The sequence below is a fragment of the Cebidichthys violaceus genome, unplaced genomic scaffold, assembly GCF_023349555.1.
Source record: "Cebidichthys violaceus isolate CVI_PGR_0920_01 unplaced genomic scaffold, fCebVio1.0.p SCAF_17, whole genome shotgun sequence".
In the NCBI taxonomy this organism is placed as follows: domain Eukaryota; kingdom Metazoa; phylum Chordata; class Actinopteri; order Perciformes; family Stichaeidae; genus Cebidichthys; species Cebidichthys violaceus.
The window spans coordinates 8401119-8424744 of NW_027176340.1; the positions used below are offsets into that span (position 1 = coordinate 8401119).

At 40.8% G+C, this 23626-nt stretch overlaps 3 protein-coding genes across 5 annotated transcripts; 1 reads left to right on the plus strand and 2 right to left on the minus strand.

The window, feature by feature from the left end:
• Nucleotides 1–38: 38 nt before the first annotated feature.
• On the minus strand, nucleotides 39–1114 carry cox14 (cytochrome c oxidase assembly factor COX14). The gene is made up of 2 exons (XM_068712462.1): nucleotides 993–1114; nucleotides 39–520 (listed from the first exon to the last, which is right to left on the minus strand). Exon 2 carries the CDS (start codon nucleotides 508–510, stop codon nucleotides 334–336), a length of 177 nt encoding a protein of 58 aa, XP_068568563.1. The 5' UTR covers nucleotides 511–520; nucleotides 993–1114; the 3' UTR covers nucleotides 39–333.
• A 2403-nt stretch (nucleotides 1115–3517) lies between these two features.
• Nucleotides 3518–5706, plus strand: bcdin3d (BCDIN3 domain containing). Its single transcript, XM_068712466.1, has 2 exons — nucleotides 3518–3728; nucleotides 4510–5706. The coding sequence occupies exons 1-2, from the start codon at nucleotides 3525–3527 to the stop codon at nucleotides 5059–5061; spliced, it is 756 nt and encodes a 251-aa protein (XP_068568567.1). The 5' UTR covers nucleotides 3518–3524; the 3' UTR covers nucleotides 5062–5706.
• Nucleotides 5707–5944: 238 nt separating this feature from the next.
• On the minus strand, nucleotides 5945–23604 carry ppp4r1l (protein phosphatase 4, regulatory subunit 1-like). 3 transcript variants are annotated; one of them, XM_068712465.1, is made up of 20 exons: nucleotides 23506–23604; nucleotides 21597–21641; nucleotides 20937–21066; nucleotides 19357–19463; nucleotides 19023–19165; nucleotides 18691–18837; nucleotides 17963–18070; nucleotides 16945–17010; nucleotides 16623–16781; nucleotides 15791–15915; nucleotides 14761–15269; nucleotides 14203–14666; nucleotides 13671–13769; nucleotides 13333–13545; nucleotides 10713–10874; nucleotides 10346–10446; nucleotides 9832–9952; nucleotides 9122–9256; nucleotides 8543–8684; nucleotides 5945–8071 (listed from the first exon to the last, which is right to left on the minus strand). In XM_068712465.1, the coding sequence occupies exons 1-20, from the start codon at nucleotides 23510–23512 to the stop codon at nucleotides 7926–7928; spliced, it is 3129 nt and encodes a 1042-aa protein (XP_068568566.1). In that variant the 5' UTR covers nucleotides 23513–23604; the 3' UTR covers nucleotides 5945–7925. The 3 variants fall into 3 exon arrangements, with proteins under 3 accessions (XP_068568566.1, XP_068568565.1, XP_068568564.1); XM_068712464.1 differs by lacking the exon at nucleotides 23506–23604 and having other exon boundaries at nucleotides 13333–13518; nucleotides 21597–21687; XM_068712463.1 differs by lacking the exon at nucleotides 23506–23604 and having other exon boundaries at nucleotides 21597–21687.
• Between the last annotated feature and the right edge of the window lie 22 nt (nucleotides 23605–23626).

Consider the following 23626-nt stretch of genomic DNA (forward strand, 5'->3'; position numbering starts at 1 on the left):
CGTTTTTGTTGCAGTCCTGTTTATAAACGACACATTGCTTTGTGTGGTTAAAGGCATTTAATATAATACAAACAATTACAGCCATCTTCACTCCTGAGACTCTCACAACATGGATTTTACCCAGGCCACTGACGCAAACAATATGTTATTTGTTCGTTTGCCTGGTGGAGTTTTAATAAACATCTTTCTTGTGTGGGCAAACCCTTACAAAGAATTTACTTAAATGTCCTGAGAAGAATTAACATCTTCAGTGTTTAGCGACGGACATAAACAATGGAGGAATGGGAAATGTCCACATCTGTGCAAAAACTCGAATAGTCCTTCCTCCCCCCGTCAGTCTTTGATGACTTCAGAGTCCTGGTTTTCTGCTGCCAGCTTCAGCTGCTTCTGCTTCTGCATGAAGCGGTATCCTCGCATCGCACACAGGTAGCCTCCGTAGGCCGTCAGCAGCATCATCGAGGCGGAAAACGTCCGATAGCCGAAGTCAGCCAGGCGCTTTCCGGACACCATGGTGAGGATCCTACAGGGACCAGCAACAGAACGTTTGAGCAGGTTCAGCAGCAAAACAGCACAATTTGGGATTTTGCCACAGTGGTGTGCTGCAGATCACTGTGCAAGGTGGTTTTATAGTTACATTTGATTTTGAGATGGGGGTGCTTTGATTCATAAGCTCTTTAATTGTCGTTCATTTCTAGAATTAGCCTAACCAAAAAGTTCAGTTGCAACATTTTACATTTAATGTAACTGTATCGTCAGCAAGTCTGATGTTATTCACAGTCGCAGGTCGTTCACTGCTCATTAACACACTAATGTCTCTCAGTCTCTATTCAACAGTCTGACTTAACGATGGTGTCCATACAAAGTTAGGTACTCTGTTGTCACTACAAGCGAGCTAGCAGTCGGTCAGCTGTACACAGGTTAGCACACTATTGTGTCCACTTCGAAAAAAAGTCACGTCTCCTCTTGAAGCAAATACTTAAATCTGGTCTTACCTTTTATTTTAAGAAGCGATACCAAGCTCAGGTTGTTGTAGCTGTCCTCAATGTCAGCACGCCGACTCGTGAAGTTAAAACGTAAGATAGCTAACCTTTCGTAAGGTACGGAAACACAGAGGGGACTTTTCTCTTCTTCTGACAAAACTGCGAGCAAAGTTGCAGAGTGACACCTACTGACCAGGAGTACTTCAGTATATCTTTTATTTTAAGGCTTTTCTAACCTGGATTGTATTCATAGTATTTGTTGTAATTATTTGAATTAATAATCTTATTTATATCTTATGTTTTTGATTGTATCTGTGTATTATTTGTTTTACTGTGATTACATTTTTTATGACTAACTACACTATTTACGAAATGTTATTTTCTACATACTATGCTGTGGCTTTCTATGACATACCATACTATGACTTCTTTATAATTTTATTAAATAATGTTTTAAAACTTGTTTAACCTTTTAAAAACGAGGCCTATTTGCAGGCCTCAGCTCGAATAAAGATAAGAAATACCTAATTAATTGTATAAAAAAAAAAAAAAAAAAAAAAAAACTTTTTTTATATATTTTTGAGATGAGAAAAATCATGGAACTATCAGAATACATGTTACTGGTTCACATAAGATAAGGATGGAACACAGCAGAACTTGGAAAACTCAAAAGCTCGATCTTGAAAAACAGCACTTTTAGGGTATTGTTTTTTGGAAAGTATGGGTATCCAAGACTTTTAATATGCTGGGCTCTTAGAACAACTGATATAGGCTCTATATACACAGCTATACATAGATACAGTGAAACATTTATGAAATATAGAGCATTTCAAATTAGAAAACTGATCAAATACTCCAATATTTGAATAAAAAAGTATTTTTAAAATTCAAAAACACTCTATATCACTTCTATGTATCACTCATGATGTTCATTGAATCAATAGACCGAAGATTGGACCTTTTTTGAGTGTTTTAAGCTCTTTCTATGCCCTTTTTAGTTATTTAGTTTAAGGTCAAATCCTGCTTCGACTCTCTGTTCAGGGCTGTATCTCAGCCCCCCCTTCTCCGATTTTCACCATTGAGACATCCTTCGAACCGTAGGAGCCAATAGAATTGCCTGGAATTGAAAGCTAGATGATTGACAGCACTATTAGCCAATAAAGCTCAAAAAGGTCCAGCTCTGAAATCTGATTTGCTGAGCTTCCAACCCTCCCAAGAATCCGAGGAGTGTCGGAGAGACACGAATCGAACGGATTCACACGGAGCACCAGCAGCTGGACAAACATGCGTTGGAAGTACGGAGATATTCCATTTTTTCGCTGAGATTCGACCAAAAGTAAGTACAATATTCGATGAAAGCTGTGTGACTTTTTGTGTTCGAAGCTGAATATCTCTGCGATGGTTTACCGGGGAGAGAAATGGAAACTATGTCCGTAATCTCCGTCAGGCGCTCGTGCTTTTTCATGCTGCATGTTCGTAGGTAGCACGTTGCTAACGGAGTGTAGCAGCCTTTTTCTCCGGTCTGTCCCAGTCATATCGAGTATGATTTATGATATTTTGTTATTTGTTTGCTTGGCTGATGGGAGATGTGTTTGTCTCATGTAGAAGTGACCTAGTTCATGTTGTTCCCAGGACGCTGAGGTTTCTGCAGAACTATAACATCACTATATTCGTTCTTCGTGGGTTCTCTGCCAGTTACTTTTAACACAAAACTCTCTAAGTTTTGATGTACTCTGCGTCCAAATGGGGGACCCTCGGGTGTATCTGTTAATGACCTACCATACTTTGTCATGTTTTACGACATTTGTATGGTATAGTCTAATACTTTTAATGACATACTATACTTTCACTTTTCTATGACTATAAAAATGTAATCTGTAGTATGTCAGGAAAATGTATTAAAAATGTCAAATAGTAAAATTGTCATAAAAGTAATAGTAATGTCATACATTTGTCATACGTTGTCATACATTTGTTAATAAAGATGTCATAGTTGTCATATGTCATCAAAATAAAACAGTCACAGTAAAGTGTGTCATAACATTATATAAAGATGTCATAGTATAGCTTCGCCACCAGCTATAACGTTAAAACACGTCTTCCATATCAATGTATCAAGAATAATCTACAGTTGTTAATTTGTTTACACTTACATAACAGTTGATTTGACATTGACAATGTGTCAGACACAAGTACGTTTCTGAAACCAATCTAAATAAGTCTTATACAATATTTGAAACATATGAACTGTCTCTGGAAAAACTAACGGCTAATCCTCTAACTAACCGTTGAACTTTAGCAACATTATGTGGCGGTTATTTCGCGGTTACTACATGTAAAAGCACAAATCGGTTAACGGTTTTCGACGTCGGCCACAAGTTAATGGAGATATTCAAACACTCTACTGTCGCTCTCTTTTATTCAAATGTAGCCACACAGGCAGTTTGGTGAGATCGCCACAAACTAACCAGGAACACTATAGTCCCTCTTCAACTGCAGCCCATGTTTTCCACCCGGATGTATTTTGGTGGCGCACACGTTACAATGGCAACATGTTCGATAAGTAGCGTAGCCGATGATGAAATAAATGACCCAGGAGCCGCTCCTTATGGCAACTTTATAAACTATTACTCCTTCAATCCTCCGGAAAACCGTCTGAGCCTGATTCCCTCCACATTACTCCAGGATTTAGGTCACAGCGACGGCCACCAAGCCACCCTGATCCTGGACGTTGGGTGTAATTCAGGGGTAAGTGACTGCTAACTACTGCTAAAGATGCGTTTTTAACTGTTTGGTCTGGAGCAGTCTCGATATGAATTACTCAGGTTTCAACAATATTACATATAGTGATTAACTCAGTTTTCATTATTAAAACTCGAATGTCTCTTACATACACATTCAGCGGTTAAATAACGAAATATAACTACAATATAACTACATTTACTCAAGCAGTGTACCAATTTTGAGGTACTTCTACTCCACTAACGTAACATTTCAGAGGGAAAGGTACCTGAATCCACTACATTTGTTTGACAGCATTAGTTAACGTTACTTTAGATTAATGCAAAATATAATCAACAAATAACTGAGGATGTATCAATATGGATTAAGATACCTGAGAGTGTGTGCAACATTAGACACATTTTACACATCGCCAATTATAATCCAGTGATATATTATTCTGAAATGGGCCATTCCGCATAATTTTACTTTTGGTACTTTGTTTATATTTTGATGCTAAAACTCATGTATTTTTACTTAAGTAAGAATTTGAATGCAGAGCTTTTACTTGTACTTTAACAGTATTTTTACACTGTGGAAGTGCTAGTTTTTAGTGCAAGATTCGAGTACTGTACACATTTGCCTGTGATACATATGGTGGTCAAGCGTGACATGACATCTTCGAGACACGTCTTAGAATTTTGAATAGATTTGAATTAAAGTTAATAATCTGTCAATATAACAAATATATATATATATTTCTGTTGTGAAAGCTGTCCTTGCTTTTCTTTCTCCCTGTGAATGGCAGGAACTGAGTGTAGCCTTTTACAAGCATCTGGTCCAGGAGCCCGTGTGCCAAGAGGAGTCAGATAAGAGGAAGGTTCATCTCCTGGGCTTTGACCTGGACGAGATCCTCATTCAGAGGGCTCAGCAGAACAACCCTCTGCCCGGCAACATCTCCTTCATCCCCCTGGATGTCACTAAAGACACCAACCAGCTACAGCATTACCTCGACCAGCACGGCTGCTCCCACTTCCACCTGTGTCTGTGCCTCGCGGTCACCATGTGGGTCCACCTGAACCACGGAGACGCCGGCCTGCTGCAGCTGCTCTCTCGCCTGGCCTCCGTCAGCCAGCACCTCCTGCTGGAGGCTCAGCCCTGGAAGTGCTACCGCTCTGCAGCCCGGCGGCTGAGGAAGCTGGGCCGCTCAGACTTTGACCACTTTAAGACCCTGAAGATCCGGGGGGACGTAGCAGAGCAGGCCAGGGAGCACCTGGAGGGACACTGTGGCATGGAGCTCATCCGGAGCTTCGGCAGCACTACGTGGGACCGAAAACTGCTTCTTTTCAAGAGGAGATGAGACTGAGGGAGAGACGTCAAGAGTTTCCATCTGCTGCTGCAGGACCATGACCAGGAAGAGCAAAGAAAGCAACATGGGGAAGGGGAGAACATTTGAAAAGTTGAATTGTTTAGATGATCGACATTAATTTGCAATGATTATGACAGTGTATTGTAAAAGTCACGTTTCAAGCAAAATGGCAAACATGAGCTGGTTCCACTTTTACAAATGGATCTCTGGGTTTTGTTTTCTTGGTCGGACAAAACAAACAAATTACAGATGTCACTTTGAGCTCTGGCACCTGCTGATCTACATGTTTTATATATTTCCTGACACTTTGTACACAGATTAATCCACGACGACAATTAGGGCAACAATTTTCAATTATTTGCATTATTGATTAATCTGCAGATTAGTTTTTTCCCTATGTGAATAATGTTTATCAGTTTCCAGAGCTTGAGCTTTCAAACATCTTGTTCTGTCAAACCAACAGACAAAAAAAATCCCCAAATATTCAGTTTACAAATCATTTCTAAACTAAATGATACAAAACAGAAAAGCAGCAAACCCTCACACATGTACTTGATTATCAAAATGTATTACTAGTTTCGCTAGTTGTTGCAGTTCTAAAGGACAACTGAACATTAAACATAAATGTGACTTAAACCTTGAAATACATCGTTGTTTTTTGCCAATCATTTCTCTAAATAATCTGATGTGTGTAATTCAAATGTTTAAAAACACAACCCAGCAATACAAACATTTACTTTGTTTACAATCATAAACGTGCAGATCAAATGATAAAACAGCGTTTTTCTTTATCAAGCGGCTGCTTCCTTCTATATCAGAGCAACCACAGTGTTCAATAACACAGAACTAAAAATCAAAACTTAAGCACAATTCATTAATTTTCATCATTTTAATTACAGAATACTAAAAATAACATTACATAAAATGTCTTTTTAAAAGAAACCATTGAATATTACAAAGGTTGTAAATTTTGTAAAGTTAGGATATAAAATCTTTGAACAGTGGTGCATAATTGAAAAGAAAAATAATTTTCATAAAATGTATATATTAACTGTTCTACTACATAAAAAATGAGATGGACACAAATCGCAGACAGACGAGATGAGTAGACACCGCCATTACCGCAGTGAGCTCTCCTTTCGAAGGAAGAAAGACTTGAGATGCACAGCACACACCACAATCAGCTTAAGTTCTCAAGTTATGTCTATGTTCAAAAAAAAAAAAAAAAAATGGGTTACCATTTACAACAGGAGAGAACAAACGAGCTCGAGAGACTACAAAAAGTGACTTGGTGACTGCTCCCAATATTCACACACATCTCGATGGGTAAAAACCCGACTAAAACTGGCCTTGGTTCCATAACACACAAACCGTTTTCCACAGGTTTAAGCTGTACAAAAGAGAGACCTCACACTTAAATTCATTCCACCAAGACAGGGAAGTAATGATCAGCTGTCTCTCAGTCTCGTCACACAGCCATTCCTATATCCTACTGTACAACTGGTCAGTCAGATCCACTGAAAGCTACCATGGTCACATAATTCAATATCAGGAGGTCAACCTTAAGGAATCGGAACAGACTATACACAAGGGGGGGGGGGGGGGGGGGGGGGGGGGGGGGTACACATGCATAATCCAACAGTGTGCTTGCTTTCTTCCTCTTCTTTTTATGCTGCCCTGTGTTGCTTCATCACGAGCCCTTATTAAGATGTTTTAGCCGACCATCGAGGACATTCAGAGCCTGTTTGGACCGCGGATGTCCCTCTACGAGAACGCCACACTGGCCAGTCGTGTCCAAACAGAGGTATTTCATTTGTCTCCTGCCGTTTGGGAGACGTGTTGTGTCACATTTTTGGTAAACAGACACAAGGGGAGGGGAAGGGGAGAAATCAACAGTTTATTAAGGTGTTTTTTCAAAAACGTTGAGATATGATTTTAATCAAGAGTTACGCTGAGTGTCAGAATCACTATTCCTTCTGTGCAGTAGTAGTGGTTTCAGTGGCCCATGAAGACCGGATGGAGAGATGCAGAGAGAGGGAAGAAGGTAGAAGGGAAACGGACGATAACCCAGAGGACATCTCATAAGACAAAGGAGGTCTGAGACAACAGAGGCATTTTAGAGGAAAGGAGGCGAGAGACACCAGCAGAGCTACTTGGTTTGGCTGGTTTTGTTGCTCGGACAGCTGGAGTTTGTTTTTTTCCACCAGGAATCCAGGAGCTGCTGCTTATCGTGTAAGGTAATAATGCTGTTTAGGTTCAGATGAGTCCCCCTGAGTTAGTGCACACGTCATTCAGGCAGGCCTCGCCCGCTTGTTCGTTAAGAAATCCACAAAAAGAAGCATTAAGAAAAAAAAATAAAAAAATCAATTCAGCAATTTTATATCAAGCTTACAATTAGCTTTGGAGAAGGAGAGCCCGTCGTAGTTCTACAAGTCTGTGATTGGGGAAGGACTGAGTCGATGTTAGTGTGGAAGAGGGCAGGGGCAAGTTCAGGCATGAATACGGCGGCTCCCACAAAGTGGTGCAGCAAACCTCTTGAGTCCTGCTCATTTTCTGAAAACTCTGAGAAGTATGCATCTTGTGTTGTGAATGCGATGTGCGCTATGTAGTGCCCAACCACAGTCTGGGTTGTGTGTGTTTTTTTTGTTTGTTTTTTAACATGCTCATACTTTCATATTGTAATCTGATCATCTGACATGATTCCCAAGTGGTAGTTGGAGCAGGTCTGCCCAGCAGGCGAGTGGTTGGGGATCTGGTCAGGTGCTGGTGTTGCATGTTACGCTGACTGTGCGTCAGTCAAACAGACAGGTAGGTAGACAGGCAGGTGGGGCCGTAATGGGACTCAGGAGCTGAGGCTAAATCAAGGGAGCCGTGTCCATCAGGCCTTTGTTGGGGTCCAGGCTGGCAAAGAAGCGGACGTCCCGGTCCTTGTCGGACTGCAGGGCCATCACCGTCTCCTCCAGCTCGTCAGAGTAGGCACAGCCGGGCTCCTTGAAGTAAGCTGGACACAAAACACAACAGTTAGTTCAGGGAAAGACCCACCAGCAGAGAGCTATGGGATGTGCAGAGGCAGAGCATGTGTTCGAGGCAATATTCTCTATCTTAAATCAAATAAAAAGACAAAAAAACACAGCAGACTGTGCAGATATAGCCTGATATAATGTAGTCCTCTGTTCTTCCCCTTCATCAGACACTGGAGGACATTTTCCTACATTTTACATGATCATGGGCAATTTACTCGATAATAGCCAACAAATGCAGTTTCATCATGTTTAAGTAACATTTGCAAAAAAAAGAGGAAAAATTAAACTATATATTTGTGAAGTATTTTATGTCTTCAATGACTAATAATTGAGGCAAAGTTGGAAAAGTATTAAGACATGCCAACACATTTAGATTTATTGATACTAACAAAAATACAGAGCACCATCAGCCTTATCCTTAAAAAGACAACATTAACCATTCATTTTACCTTTCTCCATGACACTCTGTCTTAGAGCCTTGGCCACCAGTACGCGGACATTGGCCACCGGGTCTGAGGAGAGGCTGAGCAGGCTGGGTAAAAGGTGCTGGCCAAACTGCTCCATGGGCATGCAGTCCTCCTCTACTATCGCCTACAGACAACACGAAGAATAAACACAAAGTCACTCAGATAGGCCGGTGTTAAACAGGGTCGAACACAGAAAAAAAAGAGTCCTGAGGCCTTCTGTGAGGATGAACCTCTGTCACAACAACCGACAGACGGAAGAATCTAATCAGAGGGAGACGTTGTCAGACAGGCTCATGATCACATAGTTTTCTATTGTAGTTCTATACATAGCTGGAGTTTGACAGCCTGATGACAGATAAGAATGTGATGAAAAAAACCTACATATTTTTCCCTTTACTTGTGACAAGAAGAATAAATGTGATTAAAATGTAATTTCTGTAGCTCAGACAACCATCAGACAGCTACACAGCTGTCTATGGAGTTGAAAAACAGCTATAGAGACAACGCGGGAGACACTGATCCATCATCTGTGCTACGTAACGTGAGACAAGCGTTACAGACCTGACAGATGAAGGCGAAGGCCTGCCGCCCCACCCACTTGGGACAGTGGCAGAACCTGACCGTGAGCTCGTTGATGAAGTTCAGGCCCAGGTCATCGGCTCCACATGCATACAGCTTCTGGAGGATCTCCACAACCTGAGAACACAAAGAGGTGATGACACACTTAAAAATAGGGATTTAAAACTGCAGTTAATCTGCAACAAAATGCTAAATTGTGTTTAAGGTGGTTAAGAATAAAGTTCAGAGGCAGACATTGGACCAATAAAAGAATATTAGAAAAAATATGAGATGAAAAGATGTGATGCTGTCTACAGTAGCTGTAATGATTGAAAATATCACACTTCTATTTGCATATTAATGAAAAGTTAATAACATTTTGAGAAATACACTTATTTGCTTTTTTGCTCAGAGTCAAATGAGAAGATCGATACTGCTTCGTTCAATATGAAGCCAGTTAGCTTAGCTTAGCAAAAAGTCTGGAAACGGGAAACAGCTAGCCTGACTTCGTCCAAAAGGTAACAAAATCCCACTCTAAAGTTTTTTGAGTCCTTGAGTCTCATCATTACTTTCTCACATTTACCCACAACACCTACTGAACATCCTGCATCAGTGCGACTCATTTCCCCTTTTCCCATTCAAGTTTCTAACATATTTCCTCTCACTGGATATTCCTTCTATTAGCAAAAAACACATCAACATTGTCCACTTACCAGTTTGTATGAGATCCACCTGACCTCTGAGACTTTGTCAGAGCAGAGGGTGAGTGCTATCTGTCTGAGGTAGTCATACACGTCATAGTGGCTGTACAACTCTATGATCAAGATCAACTGCCTGGATGGGGGGGGGGGGGGAAGACAGAGACAGAGACAGAGAGAGAGAGAGAGAGAGAGAAAGAGAGAGAGAGAGAGAGAGAGAGAGAGAGAGAGCACTTCAGTCAGAGAACATGTACACTCTCCTGGAAATAGAAGTGCAATATAATAAATGACCAAAATTAATTTAACTGCAATTTTGAAGATCACGTCACAGATAAAAATGAGGAAACTAACTGGTAGGGCGATACTGACAGTAAATTTGCTGTAGAATGAAATCTAACCCGTGTACAGTGTTATGAGAGCAGACCTTGGCCTCGTCATACTGTCTATGAGCAAGACCCTGATTGGAAGTCAGTCCGTTAAAATCTAAATGTAATTATGTCCCGCTTGGAAGAGGAAAAGGGAGACGTACTCTGCCAGCTCATATCTGAATCTCCAGTTGCGACTGTTGTCCGTCACCATGAACTCCTGCAGCTGGTAGAGATACTCTCTCCTCTTGTCTGCGTGCAGCAGCTGCAACAAGAAGACGCACATGAAGCAGCTCAGTTATCTGGTACTAAACGTAAAGCAAACTGTGGTTTACTTCTTCAACTGTAAACCAAAACTGTGGAGAAACAGTACACTCAAATCTAAACAGTGCTGTGAATTCAGAGTCCTTTTTGTCATCTCGTACATGAATATATTTGCTGAAATGTAATGTCCCAAACTCAAACTTACAAGCCTCCTGGGCTGTAATGTTAATCGCATAATCAGCATTATATCAAAATCTATAATCTCACCTTGAGGAAGTCATAGAGGTGTTTGAGCACGCCAATGCGGACCTCGTCCAGGTCTTTGAGGAAGCCGTTGAAGATGGGCACCAGATCAGCTGCAGTCAGCTGGTCTCCCAGGATAACCGCCAGCTCGTGGATGGAGAAAGCTAGCGTCCGCCGCACCTTCCACTGGGGATTAGGAAGTAGAGGGAAAAGAAAAACACACAAAGATTATAAAACACAAGCCATGAACAAGCAAGTGTCTTGGTGAAAAAAAAAGAAGGTTGCTTTTTAAAAAGGAAAACAACCACTTATGGGTTTATTTTTATATACTAATAATGCAGGAACATTTTAAACAAAAAAAAAAAAAGTTACTGAGGAACTATCTGAACTCCTCCTGTGATTGGTCTGAGTCCATTGTACAGTGCAATGCTGTCATGCCAGCCGTGACCCTCAGTGCTGTGATGGAGTAATGAGCAACAGTGTGACTGAGTGTCTGTCTCGCCGTCTCTGCTGCCGTGAAGTGAAGCAAGGTTTCCCTCGTACTTTCTTTCATGCGTCATCGACCAGTGCATTCATACAACAAGTGCTTTGTTCCTCAAGTCAAGCTAAGCACATCACCGAACTAGGCCTGCATGGCATGAGGAGAATCTGGGATCTGCGTAATCCGTTATGTCAGCCTGGTTGTCTTTAAATTCAGAACTGGATGAGAATTTAATATTTGAAAAATAACTAGGCTACATGTTGTTTATAGAGATGAACACAATAAAAGCTCATTGGTATCTCACTGGAAACAAATCTAAAATGTCATTAAAATAAATTATTTTCTTGACATCAAACTACTGAATGCAGTTTGAGTATCAGTCATTCCTCCTGTCCTCTGTCCTCCTGCTGCTGGTAGAGGGAGGACGTGCTTCAGGCAAACAGTTACGACCACATGCAGACAGATTTTGTTTTAGCTGGTGTAACTGAGGGGTTACTTTGCTCCTATACTTTATGAAGGTAATAAATCAACAGATGATCCGCAGTCTGCACCAACTTTATGACTCCAGCCTTGTCGTCAACAACAACACATCACTGCTTCACTGTTTCCGTTCCACCCTTCCCAATAAAATCCCCAGACACATACACTTGAACACTGCTGCAAGAATTTCTCTCAGCCATGTAAGAAACCCATTCATAAAAACATGCATGTTTGTATGCCTCCACACTGGTGAAAGCAGTGGCAGGAAGCGCTATGTCTCGCGTTGTCCATCCGTCATATCACGTACGTCCCATTCTCACGTACGTCCCATTCTCACGTACGTCCCATTCTCAGGAACGCCTGGATGGAATTATGGCACAAATATCTACTTGGACGCAATACCGTGTTTTTGACCATAACTCAAGTTATTCATATACTAATTATGAGAATTTCACACAAATGTTTAAGGTTAATAATGGATGGATGGTCTGGACGGTTGGGGTTAGGATGTCCTCTTGGTCAGGGGCTTAGGCCTAAACGTGATGTTAAAATGTAGAAAAGCGAGAGCAATATTTAGTTTGCTCTGTATGCAGTCTCTCATCAACCGCTGCTGTTGTAAACAAGCACAGCGTGCTAGTTCGGCTAATAGCCAACTGATACAATCAAGTGTAAGCTATTTTTTTTTAGTTGCCTCTAAATGAAGGCTTTGAATGACTTAATGTTGTCTATAGTAAGCACTTTAAAAACAAATGACCCTCACTCACTTCATTACCTTTAAAAATCCCTAAAACGCAGCTATACACTCTCCCTGTATATGTCAGCACTATAGTTGATATAACGAAGCATTGACTCAGTGACCACAGACTGGATATCGAAACAAGCAGACGCAGAGGAAACTTTGCCGTTCTCACTGTGATGTACAAGCCGATGAGGCAGAGCTTCACTTCCTCACTATATGTACACAGTATTCCCAAAAAGGAGATTGATTTCTTCACAAAGCCAGCATCATACGTCCAGAAACACACCAATCAGGAAAAAGTTATTGAGTACAAAATAGCTCACTTAGCCATCACTAAATCTACTTTGTCCAATCATCTGTATCAATTTAACAGTACAATCATTGTACTGTTTAAAAAGTGTTATCTTGTGATTATCCATTTTGTTTTCTTGTGTAAAATGTAATTATTCAATAAAATGTCATTTAGCTTTGGTAACCATGTAACCACAACATTCAAGCCAATAAAGCTCATTTGAATTTAGAGTAATTCAGTAGATTTCCCCCCACACAAAGCTTGGAAAAATTCACAATTAACAAGTTCTAAAGCTCTATAATGCACTCTCGCACATTATTTACATTCAAAGGACATGTCTTAATCATTGTAAACTGAAATATGTACCACAAAAACGGTTTGTTTTCCAGATTAATATGAATTGAGATGTTAAAAATATTAGTAGTTGTTAGTATTGAGTAGAAACTGAATACTTCACGTCCCAAAATTAAGGGCGTGCCGACCGATTTCTAGATAATACACCAATTATGGATGATACCTCCTACAACACCACTTCGAAAAATTCGAATTCCTTTTCTTTAAGAGTGCTTATATGTGCTAATGTGGTTAATCACTCATTTTAGAATCAATCCGCAAATTGAACCCCACACCATCTCCTTGTTTCTCTGCCTACCTGCACATCAGTAGCGAGGGTTTCATACGTGTCCTTGAGGCAGTGCCAGTTCTGTCGGCCCAGAGTGAGCGCTACCCCCGGCAGGCTGAAGGCACAGTGTTTGGCTATTTCTGTATCCACCGTCTGAGCCCGGGCCGGGTCCGTCATAGAGAGGTACTGATCCAAGAGCTGCTGGGGGATGACATTCTGAAGACGGGGCGAGAGATTGAAGAGCTTGATGATCAAAGAGGACATGGGATGCACAGGGAGAAGTTATTTAATAAAGTCTGTTCCCTCTCAACTACGAGGTTCTGATTAATATTTACAGGATGTACAGTATGACAGAAGTGCTGACTGACCTGGATCTTGGGCTTCTCCTCATACATAGGGCTGTGAGCAGAGTCTTCCTTTCCCTCCTCCTCCTCTTCCTCCTCCACACTCTCAATCAGTTCAGACTCCTGAGGCAAATACAAACACATACATTAGCGAAAAAGTAAGCGCATCGCACATTGAAGATGCTATATTTTTGTCATTACTTTCCAAAAAACTCACTCGCACAGTCCTGATAAACCAGATAAGCTGAGTTTTTACATTAAATAATCTCTGTCAATGCATCTTTTTCAAACTTTAACTTTCATTGTTGATTGAGTCATTAATATATAGAAATAATTAAGATTTTAAACTAAGTTTTAGGGCCCACAGGGCCCGATCACATACAATACATTTGTGTAGTGTTGAGGTGGTCTCAAGCAGAGCTATAAATCAAAACCTACACATGCAGGTTTGCAGAAATCTCGTAAACCCTTTGCATCAAGTAAATACAGTTTAAGTCCAGTATACAACATACAACAGGTAACTTAACATGCTGCAAAGATGTGTATAGTCTCGTACTAGAATAGGCGAGTCAGGAGGAGATTCCTCCTGGTCCTCCAGGGGCTCTGTCTGCGTCTCCTCGTCTCCTTGCTCCTGAACAGGGCTGGACTCTGAGGCTGGAGGAGACTCCATTGTTTGCTCCTCTTCTGTGGGACTCTCTTCACTCTCAGCCTGAACCTCCACAGACTGGCTCTCCACAGACTGGCTCTCCACAGACTGGCTCTCCACAGACGGGCGCTCCACAGACGGGCGCTCCACAGACGGGCGCTCCACAGACGGGCGCTCCACAGACGGGCGCTCCACAGACGGGCTCTCCCCAGACGGGCTCTCCACAGACGGGCCCTCGATGTCGTCCTCGGGCTGCTCTTCTGGCTCGGGTTCAGTCAGGCCGTCGTCTGTGGGGTCGTCTTCTATGGGGCCGTCGTCTCCTGGGCTGTCGAGCTGGGCTGCCTTCAGAGCCGCTGACAACACCTGGACTTGGGCTGAAGATAAATTCACATGCACAACTCAGTCTACAAGCCAATTTATTGACAAACTTTACAGCTAATCTTACTTATTCTGGCTCTGTATACCCACCTTGTACATCAGGGTCATCAATGTGCGGTTGCAAACAGTCCAACACCTTCTGGATCTGGTCACTGGTAGCTTTGCCTGGGCTGGACTTGGAATCAGGATAATCTGGTTCCTCCTCCTCTTTCTTTTCCTCCTGCTCCATCTCCTCCTCTGATTTATCATTATTTAGCATCTCTAATTCCCCGCTTATGTCTGGTAAAGGAGATCTCCAATAGTTGAAGGAATTAAAGTTCTCGTCCGCCTGCTCCGTGTCTTTTGTGTTCTTAGCATTGTTTGTAGTCGTAGGGCTGGCGTTGCTGTTGGAGAACGTGCGGGTGAAGCCGCCGCGCATCTCTCTGGGAACTGAAGTGTAGTTGTCTTCAAAGCTGTGCATTTCCTCGCCGTCAGCTGTCGACACATGCTCTGGGGACGGTGTAGCGCGGCCGTCCTGGTTGGGGGGGGTGTGAGCGATGGTTCTTCCTGCGTGGCAGACGCTGATCGCGGAGCAGTTCAGAGAGTTTAGGGAGCAGTCGCTGAAATTAGTGGAACAAAATGTATAAGAATAATCAGGTAAATCCTTATATCTAAAACAGAATAAAAGGAAAGAGGATATCCTATATATTGTCATTAGCCTCTCTGTAAATGTTAAGAAATAGCTTCACAATCCAAAGCCTATAGTTAAATTTTTCCAACTGCATCTGAGCTCATCATTGTTGAGTTTTGAACAGGAAGAAACCTTAAACTCTGGTTTAAAGTTGGTCAAACATACTCAAAGTGTAAATGAAAGCATTTATGAGGAAATTTCAAACTCTATAAAAGTACAAATGGTATAAAAGAAAGATTTGTCTGCGTCAACTTAAATTTCTTTTATTCCCGTTTCTGCAAATACACCTTTTCAGAGATAAAAAACTGGTCTGACCTGATCACACCCAGTTAACTATGAGTCATAGGACCAATGATGAAACACATTAACTGTGTCTGTGCACAACAAACTCTGATTCATGTTGCATCAACGCATATTGTTTTAGTACTGCCTGAAGTCCGGTGGTCTTACCTGTCCAATGTACACCTGGGGAGCTCTAGCAGGGCGCCATCCTCTCTGAAGTGAAGGCCTGTGCTGGAGGGATTGGCGAAGGTGGAGATGAAACGCCCCAGAGACTGAAAAGCAGCCTGTCGCACCTACAAATGGAGCAGAGGGGAATCTGTCAGTGTCAGCATGACAGAGATTTTACATAACTCAGAAGCCGATCAGTTACCATCTTAACTCATTCACGAACAGGATTGTTAGCGTGGGGCACCATTTTAGGGGTTGGATATAGTCCAGAATATTAAATAGACAGGGACAGTGGAGCAGCATGCAGTTCTGTTTATAGTACACCGAGCGTCTGCATACACAGACAAGATCACACACGTCCATCTGTGCAAACTACCCGTGTGGTCGTAAATGGGCTCCACGTGGACCCTCATAAACATGCGTAGATGCCAAAATGTACATGTGTCATTTTCAATGTCATGTAGACAAGTTCAGACTGAGCTCAAGTCTGTGACCAAAACAATGGCAGGGCTTCAAGACCCATGATTATCATTTTTGCACCCAATTTTAAAGTACACCAAATTGCAAAAGTAGCTCTGTTTCTCCATTTCTTAACAATTGCAGACCACTTGTTTCGCACAATATAAGATTTGTTTTCTCTCTGTATGACCTTTTTAGATTTCAGAAAGACAGATTGTTATTTTACTGAACAAAATCAGGAAGAAGATGCACACAGTGGTGAGGAAAACGACTCTTTTCATCATATTACAGAGGAAGTTGCACACAAATGTGCTTGTAATTTTATGCAATAGAATTTCTCCTGTGCGTGTGTGTGTGTGTGTGTGTGTCTTACCCAGCGGGACTGGTCACTGATGAGGCTGATGAACAGGGGGGACAATTTTGCACGTCGCACCTCTGGAGAGGTAGAATTGGAGACCATCATGAAGCACTCTGCACAGGCTTTCCTGATGCCCCACAGACTGTCTGAGCACAGATCGAAGAACTTGGGCATCTAAAAACAAAACAAGTCAGTTAAACCTGAAACAGTGAAACTACTGATATTCTGAAAGAAACAGCAATGTTAAACTTCCATGTTACATAATGAAGATTTAAATGAGAGTTGTGGTTTCAGAGTTTTCTAGCAAGTAAAAAAGAAAAGTCTCAGTGCTTCTCACCAGTAGTTTTTCTGTGGCCTCCTGACCAACAATAGAACAAAACTCTCCGAAATTTGCAGCACAGACCTGTAAAACACAATACAAACATTCAAACGAACTCAAAAGAAGGGCAATTCCAAGAACACTATTATGAATAGTAAGAATTCTAATAACATTATTATTACATTGACCGCTCAGGTTACCAAATATCCCCTCGGTCGAACTTCTTGTCCCCTGTCCTACGTAGTGGTAGTGACAAGCTGACACCGGTGTGGAGGACTGTTATAAAAGGGGTGTAACTGTTCTGCTTTCAGGAATAGCTCAGTACGTAGTGTCCTCATATGCTCAATAACCGGGATAAACATCCTAACTGGGATACTCATGTCAATGTAAACGCTTTCATTAAGTATTTTCTGTAGGATTTTTACATTATCTTCAATGCCGTATGCTAAGGTCACCTAGCAACATGAGCCATGTGCAATGTTTTAGTGAGATGTCTTCAGAGTCAGCATTTTTTTCTTCCCCATTCAGTATTTACATGACTCAGTGAGTTTAATTTCCACATAAATATGTTCCTGACACCCTGGCAGCTTAAGTTTAATAAAAAAAGCTACAATAAACTGTCGTGATTTTAAACAATTAACTTTGTTTTTCAAGGTTTACATAAAATGGAAATTTAAATGGCAATTTTGGGGATAACATTACTAGGTCACATTTCCTTTAGCTCATATATATTATTACTTACTTAAATTCTAACATAACATTCAATTTAAGCATTCAACTGGCACCAGTTATGCCAGAAAACATTCCTCACAGAAAACAACAGCGCAGTGTAGGCGGTGATGCGCTAAACAGAATTAAGGCTGATTCACAGCTTTATCGGATTTATTCTGACACAATTAAACTCATTTAAAAAAAAAAAAAAAAACTGTTTTCTTAGTTGTGTCTTATTGGTTCATAATCATTTTAAGCAAATACAGACTGTTAAAACGTATGTTGACCTATGAGGAGGTGATGACAATGATTCAGAGGTTGTTACCTTGCGGACTTGAAAGAGTCTGGCGTCACTGCACAGGTCACAGAAGCGTGGCAGCAGTAGATGCTCCACTGTGTCTTTGCTCAACATGGTGACAACTTTACACATCATCTATAAGAGGAGACGTATGGAGAGCAATTAGTGTCATCACACTCTTCATTGTGCTTAAATTACAGAACTATTTTGCTCTGATGAACAAAAACAAGCTGCAGATTTTAACTGAAAGCTTTTCAGAAAGCTAAGAAATAGTCCACTGAGGGAAACAATCAGGGTGTTAAGAGTAGAGGGAAAGGCTGTGTGTGTTTGAATTGGGTAAAAACTAATTTGTAAGTAGAATATAAATACAATAGAAAATAAAAAGTCACATTCAACTTTGAGCCTTTGCAATAAATTTAAAATCAGGCACTGTAAATTTCATTTTTCAAATAATTAATTCAACATGTTTAACTTTTGTAAACTTTGACAGTTCAATAACACATTACAGTTAATCTCATCTCTCTGCTGGCATCCATCATGTGCCATCAAAATAGAAGTATTTTTTTTATTTTTAGACTGGTAATCAGATAAAGGCGTTGACCGATCACAGTCAGGCGTTAAAATAAATCTGCTGTGCCTCTCAGCAGTTTGTCTACTGCCATGTGGTTTTCAGCTAAAGTTCATTCAAGTCCATTTCCCTAATGATAAATCAGACCTTTTTTAGTCTCTTGCGTAAAAAATATGAGGTTTCTTACAGAGACTGCCTCAATTTTGTAGTCATCATCACTGCTGGGTTCTGTGAGGTCCAGTAGAACTGGACAAACTTTGGTCTCCATATCAGCTTTAGAGATCAGGCCCTGCTCCAACAGAACAAGCAGCGCTGCCTGGCTGGTCTTCCGCACCTGGAAAAGATGGCACGAAGTTAAAATCTATAAATCTCCTAATGTGAATGAATTTGACCAGTGAACATATTTCTTTCTACGTTTCGTATTTCCTAAAAGCTGAACAAAAAGATCTTAAAGACGAGAAGTGATTGCCGTTTCAATTGTAAGAAATGAGCTAGAAAAGTGGTAGATTTGAAACCCACCTGGTTATTTGGATCAGTGAGATATCGAACTACAATGGGGACCAAGTATCTTGAGAAAGCTGCTGGGAAGTTGGGCCGACTCTCGTGCAAGAACATGGCAATGTTGGGGACCTGCTCCATCAGTTCGGCTCGCACTGTGGGCTCTGAGTACACACATTGAAATATGAGATTTACGTGCAAACAGAACAGGTGTGCATTAAGTACAACAAGTGTTATAAGCTTGCAACCATGTGAAGATTAAAGAAAAAGAAAAAAAAGACGACATCCTGGTCAAAAAACGTAGATTAATACAGAGACATGACAACTAAATTGATGAAAGGGAAAACTCATCTACCTCCATCTTCTGACATTCTGGCAACTGTCTCCATGACACTGATAAAGTCATTTTCATTGTCACTGAACTCTCGAAGCACATCAAGCAGGCCGCGAGCCACGATCTGCCTAGAAAGCAACAGGAGCGTCAAGTTAGTAGACTGCCTGCCAATACCTACAAGTGCTGACTGCACACAGCGTGACACACGGCTCTGACAGAGCTGTCAAGTGCATTACACACAAACACACACACGTATTTGGAATCGACAGGAGGGCGTGAACCCTGCAAAGCCGAGCATGAAAAGCATGAAGACAGTTAACCATGTTTGTGTGGGGTTAAGAGAACTGTTAAATGTTTGCAGACGATTGTAAATACACTGAGGCCTCTTGGCAGGTCTTTACCGTGCTGAAAGTACCACATTAAAATAAACATTTACAAAATATACAAATATACATAAAATATAAATTTGTCATTACAAATTACAAATGACCTACAACAAACTGCGGCTACTATTGTCAACATATTGCCAGATTTCAGAGACACCATCCGACCATAGATCAACTTGGAGTCTTTCACATTCCTGCACTGCAGAGTTAAAGCAGGTATGTGAATAGTAAATACATAGGAATGCACACAGTGGTTCAGATGACTATGAAAATACATGTCTGGAGATCACTTGCGATCGGATGTGTTGATCTCATATTCAAAATTTCCGATGTGAGGTTTATGATACAATTTAGCCATTATTCAGTACAATTCATACAATAAAGATGAAGAAAATGACAACATGTGCAACATTATCCCATTACTTATTTGAGCCAAAAAACCTTTCAGTAATGATTTAAAAACTTTAACAGTGCAAATAAGCCAATTTCTTGTTTATGCAATGCATAAAATATAAAAACAGACACAACAAATAGGTGCAAAAGTTATTGCTGAACAGTTTCCTGGTAAGAGTTTAGAAAATCTGATAAAAAAGTTCTTTTGAATATCTGGCCACAACTTCTCATTACTTTTTCTACAAGAAATTACATTGGCCAGATGTTTCCTTGATACCAAGTCCCACTAGGTTGCAGATGTTTCCGTGTTGCTAAGACTCACCGGGGGTAATGCTCAAAAGAAATCCTAAACATAAGAACGTGTCTACACAACTGCAGATTTGTCAATTTTCCATGTGTGTTTATATATATATATATATATATATATATATATATATATATATATATATATTTATAAATGAACACACAAAAAATGTTTTATCTTCAAAGAAAAATATACATGAGCAATCACTGCAAAATAAAGTGAGCAAAAAGGATGCATTTAAAATGTATTGATATGAGTGTGGACATGAGGGAATCTACAAGCTTTGTAGATTATTATTTTTTTTTTTTACTTTCAACCTCAGTTGCAGCAACCGTAACTTTTTTTTTAATCGCGTTACCTCTGAAAGAACTGGTGTAATATTTAGTCTAAACTGGGCTAACATCGTACTATAAAGGGTTAACAATGCATCTTCATAACCCCAAAACCAGAACATCCGATTGCCTGTCTGATGTTAAGCATTCTTTGTGTTAACAGCCAGACCACAGGGTTCCACTTACCTGTTGAAGACATTCTCACTGAAGGCATACTTTTCTAGCCTCCCAAGAGGAGTTAAGTTGTCTTGTCCTGCATCAAGGAAGGCTGTGATGCGGATGCCGTCGCACTCTGAACCATAGTCATCAAATCCAACTGTGAAATAGAAATAAATATTATTTTATGGTCACACAAAGTGAAACCGTCTCTGAAGCACAGAGCTGATGCCAACAAGAGACAAACATTTAAACGAGGGCTGACAGATGCTCCACAGTAATCACAGTGCCATGTAGAAAAAAACTGAGTCAGGCTAAATGTCAGGAATGAAGATCCTTCAATCTGTGACTAAAGTAGAAAGCCTGAGGTCTTAATAATTATTCCATTTAATGGTCCAACCATAAATACACACTGGCTTTGCAGTTGGATCCAGACACTGTTTTATCGCCCTCCCTAATGCAGACAACGGAGGCTGTTGGCCTGTATGACGGCTAATAATAGCAAGGCGTAAAACCTTGAAATATTATTGACAGCTTGATATTTCACATGGGTGAATGGGGTTTCCCAGAAAGATGACACTTGCTATACCTCCCTACTGAAGGAGGGGAAACAAAATTCCACACATATACAAGAAATGAATCCAGGTACTACTTAATGTGTTAACAAATTAAAATAACCAAAGTACTCACAATCATCCAGATCATCATGGCCATCTTCAAAGTATAAAGATAGACCTGCAAGGATAAGGCAATTAGAGGGGGAGTCCACGATGGCAAACATGTCATCAACATACCATGACTTTATACACCACTCCTCCTACAAAATGAAAGGTGCTCTGGGTCGGCAGGTTTACAGGCTGACATTTACGAAGAAAGGACAAAGTCTCCTTCAATAAGATTGACAGTAACTTGAAGTGGTCTTGCTGATAAATCACTTTGCAAAACTGAAACTGTGACATTGTGGGTGTAGTGACGTGGAAGAGGAAGAAAACAAGTCAGTAAATGTAAACGTTGTGTTTTTCCTGGGCCGCAAACTATTGTCTTAGTTGATTTTCTTTTAAACACGTGTGGTTCCTCTAATTAATAAATCAGAAATTATCTAAACGTTTCATGTGCACAAAATGAATATGGTGTCACTGGTCATTTCAGTGTTTACAGCTTTCATTTCCTTCATGTGGATATTCGCCTGACGAAGACATGTTGGGTCAAAACGTTGCCAATAGAAACTTAAGGAACCTATGATTTCAGAGGTACTTTTCTATTGTATCTTTATGCATCGTCTCTATTCTTTCTGCAAACACGAGACACTCAACCCACCACAGGAATACATTGCCTCAGGTGCAACTGATGAATTTCATTTTTATACCAATTTTCTTGTCTCCTCGCCCATTTCTTGTTTCAATACCCTTTACATGTTTGATGTATATAGTAGAGTACCTTTATATTCCATCATGCTTTATTTTTAGTATAACAGTTGTTCATAATGTACATGTTTTGTTTTTCATAGTATATTTGCTCATCTATACTATGCATCTGTCCTTGCATTTCTGCTGCTGTGACATTTTAATTTCCCTGTATAAGATCCATTAAGTTGATCTTGAGCTATGGATCACGTGGACACTGCATTGCCTATATTAGTGACAAATTACATGTATCCTGTGGTGTGATCTATTTATTCTTTGAAAAAACTGCACAAAACTACAAAGCAGGTACTTCCCTTTAACACGCAGTCCAAATTGATGACCACTACTCATGAAAAAACCTTATTTTCAATGTATTAACATGTTTGTGTGATAACGTAACAGGCCGATTACTACAAGAAGACTTTCTGTCCTGGTCTGTTTTCAACACCACCCATCCATTGATATAGGGCACAAGAACTCAGAGTAGTGAAGTCAAAAGAAGAGCTCAGAGAGAAGTCCCAGAAGGAGAAGCATGTGCTGGGACGGCTAATGCCAGTGTTTACAGCTGGGCATGCAGGGGAATGTGCTCCAAATATAAAAACAACTCCCATCTCGATAAGACACATTAAACGTGCTGTGTTAAGTGTGAAGTAAATCACGTTACGACTGGTTTACCAACACCCCGCAAAACATTTTGACAAAGAGCTACATCTCCCCTTTGTTATGGTATAAAGGAGGATTTGATCAGCTTATGGCTGAAAATGACTTTAGCAACTCAGCTAACGTAAGCTAGGTCAGCTCGCTAGCCTTTGCTATGACAACAGTTCGATAATAAAACACGGTTTAAAGCACGAGGTGCTGTCCAACTACAGAAGAGAGGGGCAACTACAAAATAACCTGCCTCTACTGAGTAGTTATATATTTAAGTGAAGCCTCAAAGTCACACATTTCGATACCCATGAATAGCTTTCGTTAGCTAGCTGGCTAGCAGTGCTAAATTTGCTAACAAGGCTTGTCCAGCGCTTTCGCTTGACTTGGCTCGTCTTTGCTAGCACTTTGCCGGGGAATACCATGAATGCGGTGAAATAGGAGCCGTTGTTTCAAATATCGATACTATAAAGACTACAATGCAGCTTTATAACTTCATACACAGCGTCAAAGTATTAGAGAAAACACTATTTGAAAAGTGCCCTTACCTGCCATCTTGAGTCTCGGCTCGGCTCTGCGGGCTGCCGTCCCGTGTGGGCTGTCACCGCCGCTCAGCTGTCACTCAAACACGGTAGAAACTACTTCCTGAAGGCACTTCCTGATGCTGGG